This window comes from Pholis gunnellus (assembly GCF_910591455.1).
Source record: "Pholis gunnellus genome assembly, chromosome: 12".
Classification (NCBI taxonomy): Eukaryota; Metazoa; Chordata; class Actinopteri; order Perciformes; family Pholidae; genus Pholis; species Pholis gunnellus.
In genome coordinates, this window is record NC_136539.1 from 3707484 (window position 1) to 3723479 (window position 15996).

General features: G+C 42.5%; 1 protein-coding gene across 1 annotated transcript; it reads right to left on the reverse strand.

Annotated features, from left to right (window-relative positions):
• Positions 1-1698: 1698 nt before the first annotated feature.
• Positions 1699-15473, reverse strand: tspan7 (tetraspanin 7). The gene is made up of 8 exons (XM_079170497.1): positions 15358-15473; positions 6248-6436; positions 5833-5907; positions 5627-5722; positions 4892-5047; positions 4605-4688; positions 4063-4148; positions 1699-2988 (listed from the first exon to the last, which is right to left on the reverse strand). Exons 1-7 carry the CDS (start codon positions 15421-15423, stop codon positions 4080-4082), a joined length of 735 nt encoding a protein of 244 aa, XP_079026623.1. The 5' UTR covers positions 15424-15473; the 3' UTR covers positions 1699-2988; positions 4063-4079.
• Between the last annotated feature and the right edge of the window lie 523 nt (positions 15474-15996).

Consider the following 15996-nt stretch of genomic DNA (forward strand, 5'->3'; position numbering starts at 1 on the left):
CACATGTTGGTCGTCCCAATCTCAATAAATAGAGCACCCACCCACACAATTTAGCCTAATCTCAAGATGACTTCACCTTTAACCCGACCTCTTCCAACACCTGCAGCTACAAATATAGCTTGTCCTAGTAATGTGTGGAAACAACCCAGATGATTAAAAAAAGTCAGGTAAATATATAGTGTATGACTAATACATCATCTCTTCGTAGCACAGTCTCATAGTTTAACCAGGGTCTCACCTTCAGAAGAATTTGGAAACATTTGAAATGGTCTATAGACCAGTAGTAGCATTGGTAAATATATAAAACAACTGTTTAACTCAACATTTGAGAGGTACAGGGCTGTCTTTATGGTAGCAAAAAGTGAACAAACACCAAACACACTTGTTATTCAGTATATTTATTGATAATAAGACCACTGATGGTGACTTAGTCAATAGCAGACAGCGTGGTGCCATTCTTTTCCAGTGTCTGGTGACCCCATGTGTAAGCAGGATGGTATTACAGTTTAGTATTTACAGCACAATATCAGGTTAGGGAAGGAGCGTCGGAAAACATACAGTCACTTAAATAAATTCACAGCTTTAAAAGCGACGAGCTTTGAAAAGCCACGACCAAATACTGACCAAAAATGAAGACAGCGGGATCCACGAAATCTAGACGCTCTCTCTCTCTCACACACACACACACACACGCACACACACACCCCACGCACGCACACACACACACGCACACACACACACACACACACACACACACTCACACTCGAGGTTAAGGAGACAGTCAAATAAAAGACAGAAAAATCACTCACACGCACACATACTGAAAGAGCGATAGAAAATCACTTGGTGTAAACTTAATGCCAACCAAACCGTAATAAATACACAGTTAAAATTGAAACACCTACAGGTTGCACGTCACTCTCAACAAAAACATTGGCCACAATTATTTTTCCAGTGCGAGTTTTTCCTACAAACTAATCAACCAAATACAGACTAACGGCACGGTGTGCGGAATCAAAACTGTGACACAACATTTATACTGATTAGCATATTAGGATGAGAAACATTACGTCATATAAATCACATTTCCCATAAATATCTACAGGTGATGATGATGATGGCGTGTTGATGCACTGCATAGGATACTGTAAATTCTAGATGAACACTGCTGGAGTCCTGCGTATCTCTAATGTCGACGTCTCTCACTGTAACACACAGCTGTTAATATATTCCACCAGGAGGGAACTGTTGATATGATTTGATATGACCCGAACGGAAACATATTCAAACCTTTAAAAACCCAGAATCCTTGTCGGCAAAAAAACAACAACAAGATTCTAAGTTTAAGTTGCTCTTTAAAGCTAATTCTTGACATTTTGGAATTTAGTCAGTTACTTTTAGATGAACCACGAGACAAGTACTGAAATATTACGAAGGTGCCAGTGTGCGCCAAATGAAGTGCATGTTGGATCGTCGAGCACATTGTACGCACAGATCGGCCAGCTGTGTGGAGGTGTGAACGTTGGCAGGACTTAACCTTCCCTCTCAATCTCTCTCCTTTACTATTCACACTGAAGACTCTGTCACATTTCATCTGACAGCCGGGTGTCACGCTATGAATGCCTTTAGAGAAGCATTGTTATCTGTATGATTCTCTGCATTGCTTGAAGCGCACTAATCTCTAAAAATAACGGAGTGTTAGGCGTGACTTAGAGCCCGACCCGGCTGGGTCACACCAGCGTTTAATACTGGATTTTTGTGGCAAAATCAATTAACTTCAATGAAAAGCAAATTTGCGCCGTTGACCTATAACAAGTCATCTTGACGGATGGATTAGCAGAACTGGCCTTTAGGGGAACAACAGAGTGGCAACACTGAGGGAGTTATTGCAGCACATAAGCTGTGTAGTGTCATCGGTTTTTATTTACCCTCCTCTGTGGGCGTATACAAGATGCTCCACAAAATGGACTTTTGACAGTTATGAGACAGGAGTTGATGGTGCAACTCCGTCTTTTTGGATGAGCTGCTTGAACTTATCGTCCCGTTTACTTCAGAGATACTGAAACATCAATTTGTGGTGTGACTCGGCCTTCAGTTGATTTATTCCACAACCGGCGTTATTTTTTTGGTTAGTTTTCTTTCCCCTCAAAAACCCCCCCATAAAAAATACGATTGAGTTACATTAAGTACCATAAGTGTAAGTAGGAGCAAAGAGCATTATTTTAAGTAACTGTGGGCAGTAGAGTGGGACAGGTAATCGTCCCATTTTGTGTTCTTGTGTATTTATCCCGGCTAAAGCTGTATTTGATACTGAATTACAATCCTAACACACAATTTACATCATGATCTGCTTTTTGGTTGGATTATCAGGTCAAAAAAACATCATGCCTCATCTACAGGTAAAAATACGCAAGTCAGCTCCCTTAAATTTCATATAAACTTAAAATATCCTCCTCAGTGCACACGATGAGTTCACAAAATGTCACGACCATAGGAATATACAATGGCGAGCAATAGCAAAGTCAAATGCAAAACTAAAACTATCTATTTAAGTGTTACTTTCAAGCCTCGGTAATGTCGTTCTGTACAAACATGTGCGTTGGTCTTCTGATGACGCTCGGTGGAGCATGCTGCAGCCGACCGAGAAGCCGAGTTCCACCCAATTCCACTTATCTGAGACCAGCGCCGCCGTCAACCCAGACAACCTCGGTCTACCTGCTCGTTGTAGGCCGCACTGATCCGAGATATGCGCTAATGAGCAACCCTCTACATCAAGCGGCGGTGGGATGTGTGGTATAGAACGCTTTGATGCAACAGCGGTGAGTCGAGGAATGGTGCTTTACAGTAAGATACATTAAGATATTACATTAAGATTCACAGGCAGAGAGACGGAGGGAGGTAAATTCCAAGTCAGACGCGTGATAGTGTTTTCGGGAATTTACTGTCGTCATGTGTCAAGGCTCTTTGTCTCTTCTTCTCTTCATCTCCCTGAATACACAAAAACACAAAGAAAGAAGAGTTGTGCATGAATTAAAGCACTTCACCTTCTAACATCTCAATACATTGTTAGGGCGAACATGTTAGCAAACAGTTGCCTATTTACACATCCAGCAAACACAAATCACCATTTGTATATATTTAGAGTCATGTTTCTGGGCACCCGACTGACTTTCCTTTTAGCTCTGATTTGGTCTCTACACTCCTGAGGGAAATATCAGACTCTTTAGCTGCTAAACGCTCCATTATGTTCACCAGCAGGTTGCTGACTTTGTTCATCTGCTGTTTGGGAATGGACAGGTAGCGAAGGGAGGGTTTCTTTTTCTGTAATAAAAATGCTGCTGCTGTGGCTAGAAACCATGCTGAAGAGCGGGTAAAGCTGGGTTCGACAACTTTGCAGAAGCCAGCAGGAGTGCGCTAGATTTTGAAATGATCCAACAGAAAAACCCAACCCTGTGTCGCCAACTCTTGTCCGATGAAAGTAGCTAGCAGCACCGGCTCCGAAAGTTGCTAAATCTAGCTGGAGAGTTGCCAAGTCGGCAACACTGACGGTCCCTCCCTTCGGGCATCCCTCCAAAGCCACTACCCCAAAATGATCATTATGAGCGTAGACAACGGACATGGCTGTTGTTGGTAGTCACAGCTGTCAAGATAGCAGCTTGTGGAAGACTTTGCTGACGAGCAATGAGCGCACAGAGAGAAGATAGGTAGACAGGCAGGTAGATGGATTACAGTCCTGCGACAGCCACAGATATTCTTCTTTTTTTCTTTTTTTGTCAGAGCATTTCATTTATTGATCGATGTCAGAATGGAAAGAGAATTTCAACAAATACAAAAAAAAGGTTTTATAAAATACACGACCTACCCGAGTTTTAAGTTGTTGGCTGTAAAACCAAAACACAGTGCTGAAATGACCTATATATGACTACGAGTGACTCCTTCTACATTATCCTTGTAAAGTTATTCATTGTTAACATAAAATATTGACTATAGCAGCTGTAACTCTGAATGTGTGTGTGTGTGTGTGTGTGAGTGTGTGTGTGTGCATCTTTAAATGTCTCCTACCTGCCACGTCACATCAGCTAAACCATCTCATACTGATTGGCTGTGATGATCCTGGACAGACAGCAGGCCAGCAACATGCCAATCAGCTGAAGGACAGACAGACAAGGTATTTTTTGATTATTTCACATTCGGGGTTAAAAAAAAAACATTTGAATTGCCATTTTCTCAAAAATCGAAACGTCATTTCCTGTGAAACCTTCTGATTGCTGTTGTAAAAACGGCCGTGCTACAAGTGTCTCCTTCCTTCATCTAGCTTTGTTACATGCTTGTTTAGAAGACAAAGAAGAAGGATATGCAAAAGTCTATCTATTTCTGGCAATTTAGATTGAGGTACTTGTTTCATGCAATGGGTCTTTTTTCGCCGTAATGTGTCATAGCAGGAAAAGCAAAGGTGTTACTAATAACATGAACAATGGCTCTGTTATGTCCAAAGGTCCCAGTAGGCCACGGCAGTGTGATTGATCTTCTTAATTAACACCATTTAATAATAATAATCCTTTATTGATGCTTTATTTGCACATCACCACCTTCAAACCTCTTACCTGTGAGAAGGCGATCCCAAACGTCACTCCCGCAATAATGGCCATGTTGGTCTCCATGAATGAAGTGACCAGCTCGTAACAGCCCTGAAACAAAGGGGGCAGGTTAGTTTGCAGAGGGAACGGGGGTCTGGGAGAATATCTGAGGCAGGTGTTAATGTACGGAGGGAGATGGTTTTTGAAAAAGCTGAATGATTTCCCCGTCAGAGTATTAATACAGTCACCTTCTGACCGGTGAGATTCATCGACTACATGAAGTGCTGAGCAGAAAAATGCAGTGGCGAGCTGACCTGGTGGTAGACTTTGCTCGGGGCTAGAGTTGCATTGCGGAGGTCGTCCGGGTTGCAGTCGGAAGAGTTAAAGCAGCAGCTGGCGGGAATGCCGTTGGACGGGTAATACACACTGCCAAACCAACTGGTGTAGTTATACACTCCGCAGCAACGCAGCTATATACAGGGGAGGAGATTATGAGAAGCAGATGAGAACATTACTCATTGTCAAAAAAGACCAAAACATATCTCTGAATAGTTTACGACTGACACTCAGCCCCTAATGCTTCTTATTGAAGACATAGATCTTTACAAACAAGTCACAACAAATATAGAATTTAATTTTTTTAAAAAAGAAAAGAACTGAGCACTGCAGTTTTCAGTAGCGCTAATCAAACAGCAGTAAATAAACATAATATACCATAATAATAATAACAAAGATTGCATTCATTGGGGACTATTTTCAGCTATGGATTAATAAATATTTAATTTATTTTTGATATTAATTAATAAACGGCATGACACAGACAAACAAGCTATATTCAGCTTTGGCTACAAATATATAGGCAACACCTGTCAGTAGCATGAATCATTTACATTTCTGTCTTTTCATGGGAAGAAAAAGAGTGTGTTGATCTGGTTTAATCCTTTAAAAAAAACAACCGTTATCATTCATGGCTGTGTTTTGGTTGGCTGCCGATGCGTGCATCAGCTGTTTCACCTGGATGGTATCGTGTCACGGGGGGCCGGACTCACCCGGTGCTGCAGGTTATCCACGGCGCGGCTCGCCTCGTCCTCGGCGTTGTAGTTCAGCACCGCGTCGGTGTACGTCCTGTGAAAGGTCCCCTTTATCTGCGGCGCGCAAACACACACCAGGTCAGTAAGAACGTTAACGGGTGCGAGAGTGCTTTGCACAGCTCTAGTGTTAGACTTGTTGCCAAGTGGTGAGTTGCATTGCTGACCTCATGGCGAAACACAAATCCAGAGATCCCGGCCACCAGCTCGGCGAGGAAGACGAGCGACAGGAACATGGCATACTGCAGAGAGAGAGAAGGAGATTTGCATAGTTTGCATGATAACCCTCTGCCTAAGTGTGTCATTTGCCTATGCTTGCACACACACACACACACACACACACACACACACACACACACACACACACACACACACACACACACACACACACACACACACACACACACACACACACACACACACACACACACACACACACTTGACCACCATTAACAGAACAAAGCGCCCTGCAGCATCTATTGGATTTCTGATCCCTCTTTACAGGATAGAGGTCAGCCATTATTCCCTTTATCATGTGACCTGAGGGCTAATTAACCAGCATCCCCCCCCCTAGCGTCTCACCAGCTTCAGCATCCATGGGCTTCCTCTGCAGGTGGCGAAGCATCCGAACAGGCCAAAGACGATGATGACGGTGCCGGTGCCGATGAGGACGTACGGGGCGTTGGTGGAGTTGTCGGCGATCAGAGAGATGTACGGGCCCAGCATCAACTTCCCCCATACTCCCACTGCCAGCAGGATGGCTCCTGTTATCTAGAGGGCGGTGGGGGGGAGGTTGGAGAGATGGATGTAACAAAAGAGAGAGAGAGAGAGAGAGAGAGAGAGAGAGAGAGACAGAGAGAGAGAGAGAGAGAGAGCACAGGGAACAGAATGAAAGCCGGGAACGGGCCTTTATCTCCGCACTTCGTCGGCGCGATTACAATGCCTGTGTTTTAGCAGCCGAGGCGAGGGGGGAGGAGGAGGAGGAGGAGGAGGAGGAGGAGGAGGAGGAGGAGGAGGAGAGAGAGGATCAAGGTGGAACAAAAAAGGAGCAGAGCAATTAGAGCGAGAAGGAGGAGGAGACGGCAGACAGACGACACAAATGTATCTGCCGCTCGGGATGGCAATCACCTGCTTCGTGAATACGCCTGCGCACACACACACACACACACACACGGAGAGGAAGAGAGAGAAAAAGAGAGGGGACATATCAAAGAGCCTTTGATCTGAGGCGAGACGCTTCCTCCTGTTGCGCCGATCTTAGCATTTCAAATGAGGGGCTGTGGGATGAAAGAGGGCGTTGTGCGCGGCAGCTGAAGCGGCGTGTGTCTCAGCTGGGTATGTCTCACTGGCACTGGGGTGTGGAGCGGCTGCCTGATGATCAGACTCTAGTGAGGGGGGCCAACTCATCGTCCTGACCCCCCCCCCCCCCCCCCCCCCCCCCTTTCCAAGAGGAGGCTGCTCGCCATCCTGCTGCCAGGCCCTCTGACTAGAGAGGGAGCAGAATGCCTCTGTGTGTGAATGTGTGTGTGTGTGTGCGCGCACCCTGAAACCTGCTCTCAGCAGGAAATGAGCCAATGTGACTGCGACAGCAAGGACTCCACTAGTTTTGCTCTCTGATTAAAAGTTCCCTCTTAACAATTAGTCAAGAATGTCCTGAGGCTTCACGTTACGTTAAAAAAATACAATAACACAGAAGTGATTAACGACTGTAAATATATATATATATAATATTTATTTGCATGCTCTTAGGCTGCCATGTTCCCTCTCTGACCGTAGCTTAAACAAGCCTCTGCTGGTAATGACTGTGTTAACAAAATGCACACATTGCCCCGTCTGGCAGGGTGTGCACGTAATGACTGGGCAAAGGTTGTTCACCATAACAGATCACGAGTGTGTCCTTTGACTGCTGGAGTTTCCTAGTTTGCTAGATGTGGTCGCAGTCTAACCACCAGAATAAGTCCTTCAGACTTCTAGGGCTGGGCGATATGACCAAAATCTTTTAGCATGATGTATGTCATTTCATTTCCATTAGGACATTTTGGAAATTCAATAAATATTCAATATGCTACATTCAACATAAAATAACCACATGGTTTTGTACACTCTTGTGTGAATTAAATACTTGACAAATGAAAAGTACTTTGAGCACTTTATATTTGTCAAGTGTTATTGTGAGTAATTTCTCATTTTATTACGAACTTTACTGTCAAATAATCAGATTTGTCAGAGAAATTTCAGTACGTGTGTGCTTGTTATTATCAATTTAGACGATGTAATTCATACAGCGGTTCGTATGATATTCCGCTCATTACATGCATGCGGCCTTTTCAAAATAATCTTCCGTCTTCACAGGAGGTTTAGGAAAAGATCGTGAAATACTTAGTTAGGTTAAGCAACAGAACTACTTTAGGAAAAAAGGAACTACAGAAGTGATGTTACGAGAAGTACGCAAATTACGTGGCAAATAAATCAACGTTGACTGCGACCTCTTGGAGGAAAGATAAGTGTTTGTGAGACCCATCCATCTCCCTTCTGCCCGCCCTGTGTGGGCTTTTGAGGACTTCCTCGTTTATGATTATGTGGATAACATATGAAATCATGTCGTAGGATATCTTCCAATCACGGCACGTTTGTTTCCGTAGAAGTAGCTACAGACGCTGGATAATACCAGCCTGAAAAGGATCTTGATATCTTGATGTTACGTCACCATATGATTATAAATGACCACATTGAATTATCACCCTGATCTAAATGGAACACAGTGAGAGTAGTTTGAGAATGTCTACCAGCTGTGTAACACGGCTCGACTTGATCGTGTGTCATGCAGACATCCACACATGAATGTCCATACCAGCACTATGACACACGCAGATGATGAGTTTCAGCTGAGGGTGAAGTGATAAGAAGGGTTACAGTGAGGGAACACACACACACACATACACACTGGCAGCTCCTGAAGGAAGCATGAGCTAAGCAACTAACGAATATTTTAATTATAGATCAATCGTTTGGTCTATAAATGGTCAGAATAGTGTCAAATGACCATCAAATTGTTTCCACCAACGGTCCAAAACCCAAATATATTTAGTTCACTATCATAGAAGATTAAAAGAAACCACACTAAATATTTACAAAATGACTCGTGGTTAACTGATCATCAGAACCTTTGTAAGTTTTCCACATTATTGCCAGAGTATTTATCTCTTTGTGTTTGTAACTCAAACATGTAGCTGCGGTTTCTAAAAACGGCTGTTATTGACAAGTTGTGGGCAGTCGGATGCGAGTTAGATAAATCCTCAGTGGCACGACGTTTGATGGAGCTGAACCACATCGTGAGGACTGAGAGACAGTAGATTGTCTCTTTAAAGTCGTCTCAAGAGTTGTCTGTTCAGCGTTTTCTGTGACCTCTTCATCTGAATCCTCCTCCTGTGGTTCCCTCTGCTATGCTGCTGTGTGCACGAGACACATTTTCCACAGGCCTGCCAGTCGACTGCTTTCCTATGGGATGCGATTTCTCAAGGTGTTGAGTTACATGTTCTATGAACATGTATCATGTGAATCATCACATATTGTAAGTATGCATTAATACTCAGGTACTGAGCTGCTTCTCACCTATTTAGAGAGAAAACTAGAGAGCAATCATCATTTGATGCAACAAGAGCTTGAAAGAATGTATTAAATGCTTCTCGGGTTGGTGTGTCTTTTGCTTGTTCAGTAGAGTAAAAACTAAGTACTGGTGCTGTATGAGTGTGCTACCTATGTCTATTGATTGGAAGCGACAACTTAAAGGGACAGTACACCCCAAAATCATAGCTGTAAAACTTAAGCTGACGTATTATCACCTAATAATAAGATGGTAATATTTGTAATATCACATATTTCAAAGTTGATATAGCAAATTCACTATTTACACATCCAGCAGACACGGATCAACATGAGCATTGACTTTGAGTCGTATATCTGTCCACCTCATCAATACTTGTCCAGTGTTAACTCTCTTTTAGCTCAGTTGTTGGTCTCCACCAACTCCTAAATGAGTATCTGTCTCTTTAGGGCTAAATGCTTCACTACGTTCACCAGCTAGTCACTAACTTAGTCTGTCCCCACTTTGGTGCTGAGCAGCTCATGTACAGTTGCTTTGGCTGAAAACAATGCTGAAGCTATGGCTTTAAAACCAAAGCAATGAAGAAACTTTAGAGTTGAGAGAAACTGCAGAGGTGTTTGATAATTCTCTGTGGGATCTTCACTTTGAGCATCTGTCGTGTTACACAGTTATCTGAGCTATTGTTGATGTAAGGACATTGATTGGTGGGGCTTCACTTAATCAGAAGAGCGAGCCGTCTCAGGTTGTTCTCGACCTTTATTAAATATTAAATACAGACCTAGATATCCTTAGCAAATATGATATACTATATACTATTATATACAGAATATTAATTAAAAAATATTCCTCTAAGGAATGAATGGCTTTAATAGTGAAGGTGAACAAGTCTGTTTGGAAGGGATGGACCTTTAGCTCTTATTGTAAGTGGCTTTAGACTAGGCATGAGAGCTATGAATGAAATGACCTATCACAGTACAATATATGTAATTTTAATTCAAAATATTTATGTATATTGTGACAAGATAACATTTATATGTTATAAAGCAGAACAACTCCAATTGTTGCTTTTCGCTTGTGGATCACTGGATTAATTCACATCTCTAGGCCTAAAAAGTATGAAAATAAAACAATTTGAAAGTGCGATTGAACTGTTTAGAATTGATTTTGTATCCTGTGACGAGAGGTTGCAAGTAGATGAAGCTCTGTAAGGTCAAAAGCCTCAAAGGTTGAGAACAGAGAGCTAACACGGATACAGATATTAAAGGGATGGATACTGAGGTATAAATCTCGAACTGCAAATAATGACAATTTTCAAAATTGATTAATCTACTGGCTATTTACTCAATTAATTGATCAATTGTTTTGTCTAAAAAAATGTCAGAAAAAAATGTAGAATTTTGTAGAAAGGTGATGTCTGTAAATGTCTTCGACTATATTCAGTTTACTCTCACGTACAACAACAAAAAGCACCACATCCTCACATTTGTGAAGCTGGAACCAGGAAATGTTTGGCTTTTTTGCTCACAAAATAACAATTATATGATTATCAAAATATTCATACATTCGACTGGTGGCCGATGACTTGATTGGTCGGTAATGACGCCTCCAGTTTCTATTAACAGCGATTCTAGCAGCCGGAGCGGGCTGTCATTTCAGAGAATGGTCCTCCAGGTGACCATGTACTCACTGTTTATGGCCTACATCATCAGTAACAAAATGTCTCGCCCCCCCCGAGAGCCGCCGCCGCCGCCGCTGCATACAAATAACAGATCGTCTTGTCATTGCTAAAGTGTTAATTTCGAAGCCAACGGGGGAAATTAAGTCCAATGAGGAGGGGCAAGTCATCGAGCCTTCATGTGTGCTGCTGAATCCCAAACAGGCCCCCACCTCCTCCTCCTCCTCCTCCTCCCTTCATGTTGTGTTTGAAATTCAACGCCAGGCCGGCCACACTGGTTACAGCACAGAGTTTAAAACAGGTCACCCCTCTTCCCTCCTCCTCCTCCTCCTCCACAGGCCCAATAAAGCAACAGAAGGCGCGATGACAAAATATGCTGGCGAGGACACAACACAGACTCCACCACCTGCTCCGCATTTAACCGTCCCGTGTGGAGAAGACATTGCTATTCGCTCTTGAGACGTCATTCGCCACGACAAGCCGATGGCAGTGAGGCCCGGGGCCCCCGACGTGGAGGCCACCACTGGCGAACCTCTCTGGCGAAGACAGCCGCGAAGCTGTGAGACACTTTCTGCACTCTGAAACCCGATGCTGTCGATGGAAGGCGCTCCAATCGGGACTAAATATAAAAGTTGGTATCAGTGACGGCGGCACATGTCTGCAATGCAGGCAGACACACGCGGCACAGATCTGCTTTCTAAGCCTCGGGGAACACAGAACTATGTGTCCACCGGAACTCTCTTCTGCCAATGTCCGGGGTTAGTTCAGGAAAAAATGGAAATGACTCTTCAGGTCCTAAACACATTATGGAGATAAAGCTCTACCACGTGTTCTTATCCTACAGTCTTAGAGGTAAAGGGTTCCAAACTGTTTTTTTCTGAAGGGCTGAGGTTCTACCATCAACCATTTAGTTCTGAAAGGGCCTGTGTCTGAGCTCACTCGGTCTGCCAGTTTGTAGTGCTGTCCGAATGTAGAGAGAGAACTATTATATCCTATTTAGTTGACTCAAAGTGTACCACAATGCATCACGAAAATTAGTGTACAACCAAGCACCATATACCATCATGCATTGCGCTGAAGGAAAAATGGCAGATGGACGAGAGGAGCGAGAGCAGCGCCATTGAGATAAATACATGAGTTGTGGCGTGAAAATTAATATTTGTAATGTGAGCAGAGCAGCGCATCACAAACCACCACAAAGTACTTTGTATTTATTAATTGGGGAAATAGCTTGTTGCCTCCACATTGACAACGGCAGAGCATACCGCTTTACTTCTTCCGTTTTTACCTTTCACAATAAAAGCCCTCCAGCATCACTGCTTACCAGAGGGAACTTAAATTCACTCTGAGCATGTCTATATGAAGCAACTCAACGGTGCTTGTGGACCATGATAGTTGTGGGTTCTGCTGTAGCCCACCACATCAGCCCCCTCCCTTTAGGAGCCTCATGAACCCTGGGTGGGTTCAAGATGAAAGCATTGGAATAAAAAAGGGTTGTCGTTAGAACCCCCTGGATAGGTCCATGCTAGCACACAAGATGGTTGTTGTGGGTTGCACTGCACAACATGTACCCTGACCCTTTAGGGGCCTCATGTGGCACAAGGCTGCTGGACGTGGTTCACATGGCCCCAGAGTAACCTGTTAAACTAAAACCATGGTTAGGATGAAGAAAGATCTATTGGATGTAAAAGAGAGTATAAAGAGGTTATTGGTAGAACCCCCTGTTGGGGTTCTAGATGAAACCCTTGGAATATAAAAGGGATCTTGGTAGAACCCCATGGGTGGGTTGTTGTGAGCACTGTTAGAAGGTGGAAATGGCTAAAAACCCAGAGAAGGTTCCGGGTGGAACCATTACCCAATAGAAGGGTTCTCTGTAGAACCTCTCATAGGGGGTGCTGGGTGGAACCTTTCACAGATGGTTGTAGGTATAACCCTTGATGTTGAATTCTAGGTAGAAACCTCGGAAAGGGTTCCAGGTGGAAGTTTTTTTAAAAAGGTTCTACCTGGAACCAAAAATGGGGAATCTTATGGGGACAAGTCAAAGAACCTTATATGGAGTGTGGCCTTGCTGTGTCTGGCTGTGTTCAGAAATCATCCTATAACCCGAAATTACAGTCATACCCGCCCAAAGTTAACTGAACTGCTCGTCAGTTAGTCCCACAGTATTGTGGGTATAATGTTCATATTGTTGTCTGCAATTATGCTAGATTATGTGTGATCAGCTGGCCATCAAATGGTAAACAATCCAAACCCCTCGAAGCCAAACTTGGAATAATCAAATATTATTTCACTTCTAAATCTAAAAAGGCATTTATCCCACAAATGGGAGCAAATGTATTTGGGTTGAGATGCTTTCTGAAGTGATCTGCTGGCTCACTTACTACAATGAGTTTTAATTACAGTGAAAATATGAATCTATTCTTCATTTGAGTATTGTTTTATGATACTGTTTGCTTGCTCAGCATTACAGCATTTTTATGAATTTCAAATCAGCTTCAGACCTTGGCAAAAGAATCCTCCAGAGGTATTGATTGAACTTGTTGGTATAACATGAGGCTTTTGTGCTGCTGTGTTTTGCTTGATACTGCAGGGCATAGCTAGTGTTTCTGCTCAGTGTGTAAGTGTGGTGGACCACGCAGAGAAGGAGGACACGTCCACCCCATGCAACAGAGCACAGGTGCAGGACAAGAACAGCATACAGAGGAAAAAGAGAGGTAGTCCACACTGATATTTGCAAGATCCCCACAAAATGTTACGTGTTCTTAGTTCACATGGATGTTTGTACGTCAAAACAAGCTTGAGCCTACCTCTCCGCTTTTCTTTGAGGACAAAATATTAGAAACACTCGCACTATTTTGATAATCATTTATCATGCAAAATGTCCACAAAGTTCATGGATCCAGCTTCTCAAATGTGAGGCCTTGCTTCTTTATCTCGTCTTACATCATAGTGCACTGAATATCTTTGGGTTTTAGACTGTTGGTCAATTAAAAAAACACATTTGTAGACTTCTTTATAGGCTTTAGAAGATTGAGATCAACCTTTTTGTAACTATTTTCTCATCTAAAACAAAAATAATCTTTACACAGATTAATCAATAATGTATATAACTGTTATTAGCAGCTCTACCTTTAATACAATGCTGCATTAAACAACACAACCACAAAGTCAAGTTTTGTAAAGTAAAGTAAACATTTTGTGTGTAGACATTAACTGGACATTCAAAGTAAAGTATTTATACCAGGTATCTGCATAACATGGTTCAAGTGCAGTGGTTAAAAGTACAATCACTCAAGTACTGTATACAAAGTATCATTTTGAGGTACTTGAGTATTCCCATTCTGTGCTACTCTATACTGCTACTCTGCCAATATTGGATTTTTTTACTCCACTACATTTATCTGACATTAGCTTCTAGTTACATTGCAGATATTATTCTGAATTAATATAATAATAATAATAATAATAATATTTTAATTTGGGTAATTTAAGTACATTTTGATGCTAATACTTATATACTGTTGCTTACGTGGGATTTGGAATGCAGGACTTTTACTTGTAATAGTGTATTTTTACACTTTTACACTGTTATTGCTGCTCAGGACCAGCAACAACATTTAAAATGCCTTACATCTTAATGCATCGGTGATAATCATCAAATATGATAAAGGGGCCATTATGCTGGAAAATAAGTACCTTTACTTTAGACACATTTGGTGATAGTACTTCTGCAGCCTATTAGAATGCAGGACTTTCATTAATAATGAAGTATCTTTCTCTGTGGTACTATTTATGCGTTATTTATTAAATAAAAGATCTGAGCACTTCTTCCAACACTGGTCAAGTGTTTCTGTTTTTCTGGACACTCAGTTTAAGGCAATTAAGAGCATTTTCTACCGTGTTCCCATAGGAATCAATGGGTTTGCTTGTTTGTCTGCATATCTGTATGGGAATATACACTAAGGGTGCAAGGTCCCTTTAAGAAATCTATAGCAACGACCCCAAAATGTACATAATGCGTTAAGAAAACGGGGCTTCAACCGGGGCCTCATCACACAGACGAGGCCCCTAACATCGGGTCTCTCATCAGACACCGTTAAATCGTGACGTTACCGTCCTCTTCAGCGCTAACTGACAACAACCATAGCGCTACGTGCGCTCGGTGTGTGCTCACCGCTCTGCAGCCCAAATATGTGCAACCTAAGCACAAGTTACAAAATGCAAGGCGATTAAAATCCACATTTCAAACGCAGAGTGAAGGTAGCGACTTTTCATTTAGCGATGTATCCGCACAACAGCACCGATGCCGTCGATGATGCTGCCGCTGCCCACCCCTTCATCGCGCACATCCCTAACACATCATGGTGGATTACGTTATCAAACAAAGAAAGAAGACGGAGAGAGGCTACGTACCCAAAAGACGAAGGAGTAAACGATGAGCAGCGTTTTAAGGCAGGTGATGACCGGTTTAGTCTCCATTGTGGAGCGTGCGCTAGACCCCACTGTGCTTCTGAGGGAGTGGGAGAAAAAACACGTCTCTGGCGAAGTGTCGCGGTGCAACCGTGCGCTGATGCAGCCACACAGCGTCACCGGAGACGCGCAGCACGTTACATTATCATCCGGTTATTTAGTGCGGAGCGATAGCAGCGGCTATTGCAGAGAAGAATCAATAATACAAGTTAAGGCACTGGACGTGATTTAATGCGAGGTAATGCGCTAAAAATACTATATTATTATTATCTGATAGGTATTTATTTTGACGTAATGTTTGTGTTAATTACATGATGGAACGTAACGAGGTACTGATAGGTACAATTGTGAGATGCTAACTGAACATTTAAAGTCAAGTATTTAAAGCAGGCATTTTCTGTAGCACAGTCGTATTAGAATTACATAACATATACATAAATACAGAGACTTAAATACACACATACATAGGATTGCATGTTTTATAAGCAAAAGCCTTTTATCACCAAGTACTTATTATGCAGTATTACTAGGTCTTCTCACATGAAAACACTCAAAGTATAAGAACCTAAAATTGTACTAAGT

Coding starts and splice junctions, on each gene's coding strand:
- tspan7 (XM_079170497.1), bottom strand. CDS start 15,423: ATGGAGACTAAACCGGTCATCACCTGCCTTAAAACGCTGCTCATCGTT. Junction 5,723..5,832: donor GATTTGTGTTTCGCCATGAG/GTCAGCAATGCA, acceptor TGCGCGCCGCAG/ATAAAGGGGACCTTTCACAG. Junction 5,048..5,626: donor TGGATAACCTGCAGCACCGG/GTGAGTCCGGCC, acceptor CCCTGTATATAG/CTGCGTTGCTGCGGAGTGTA.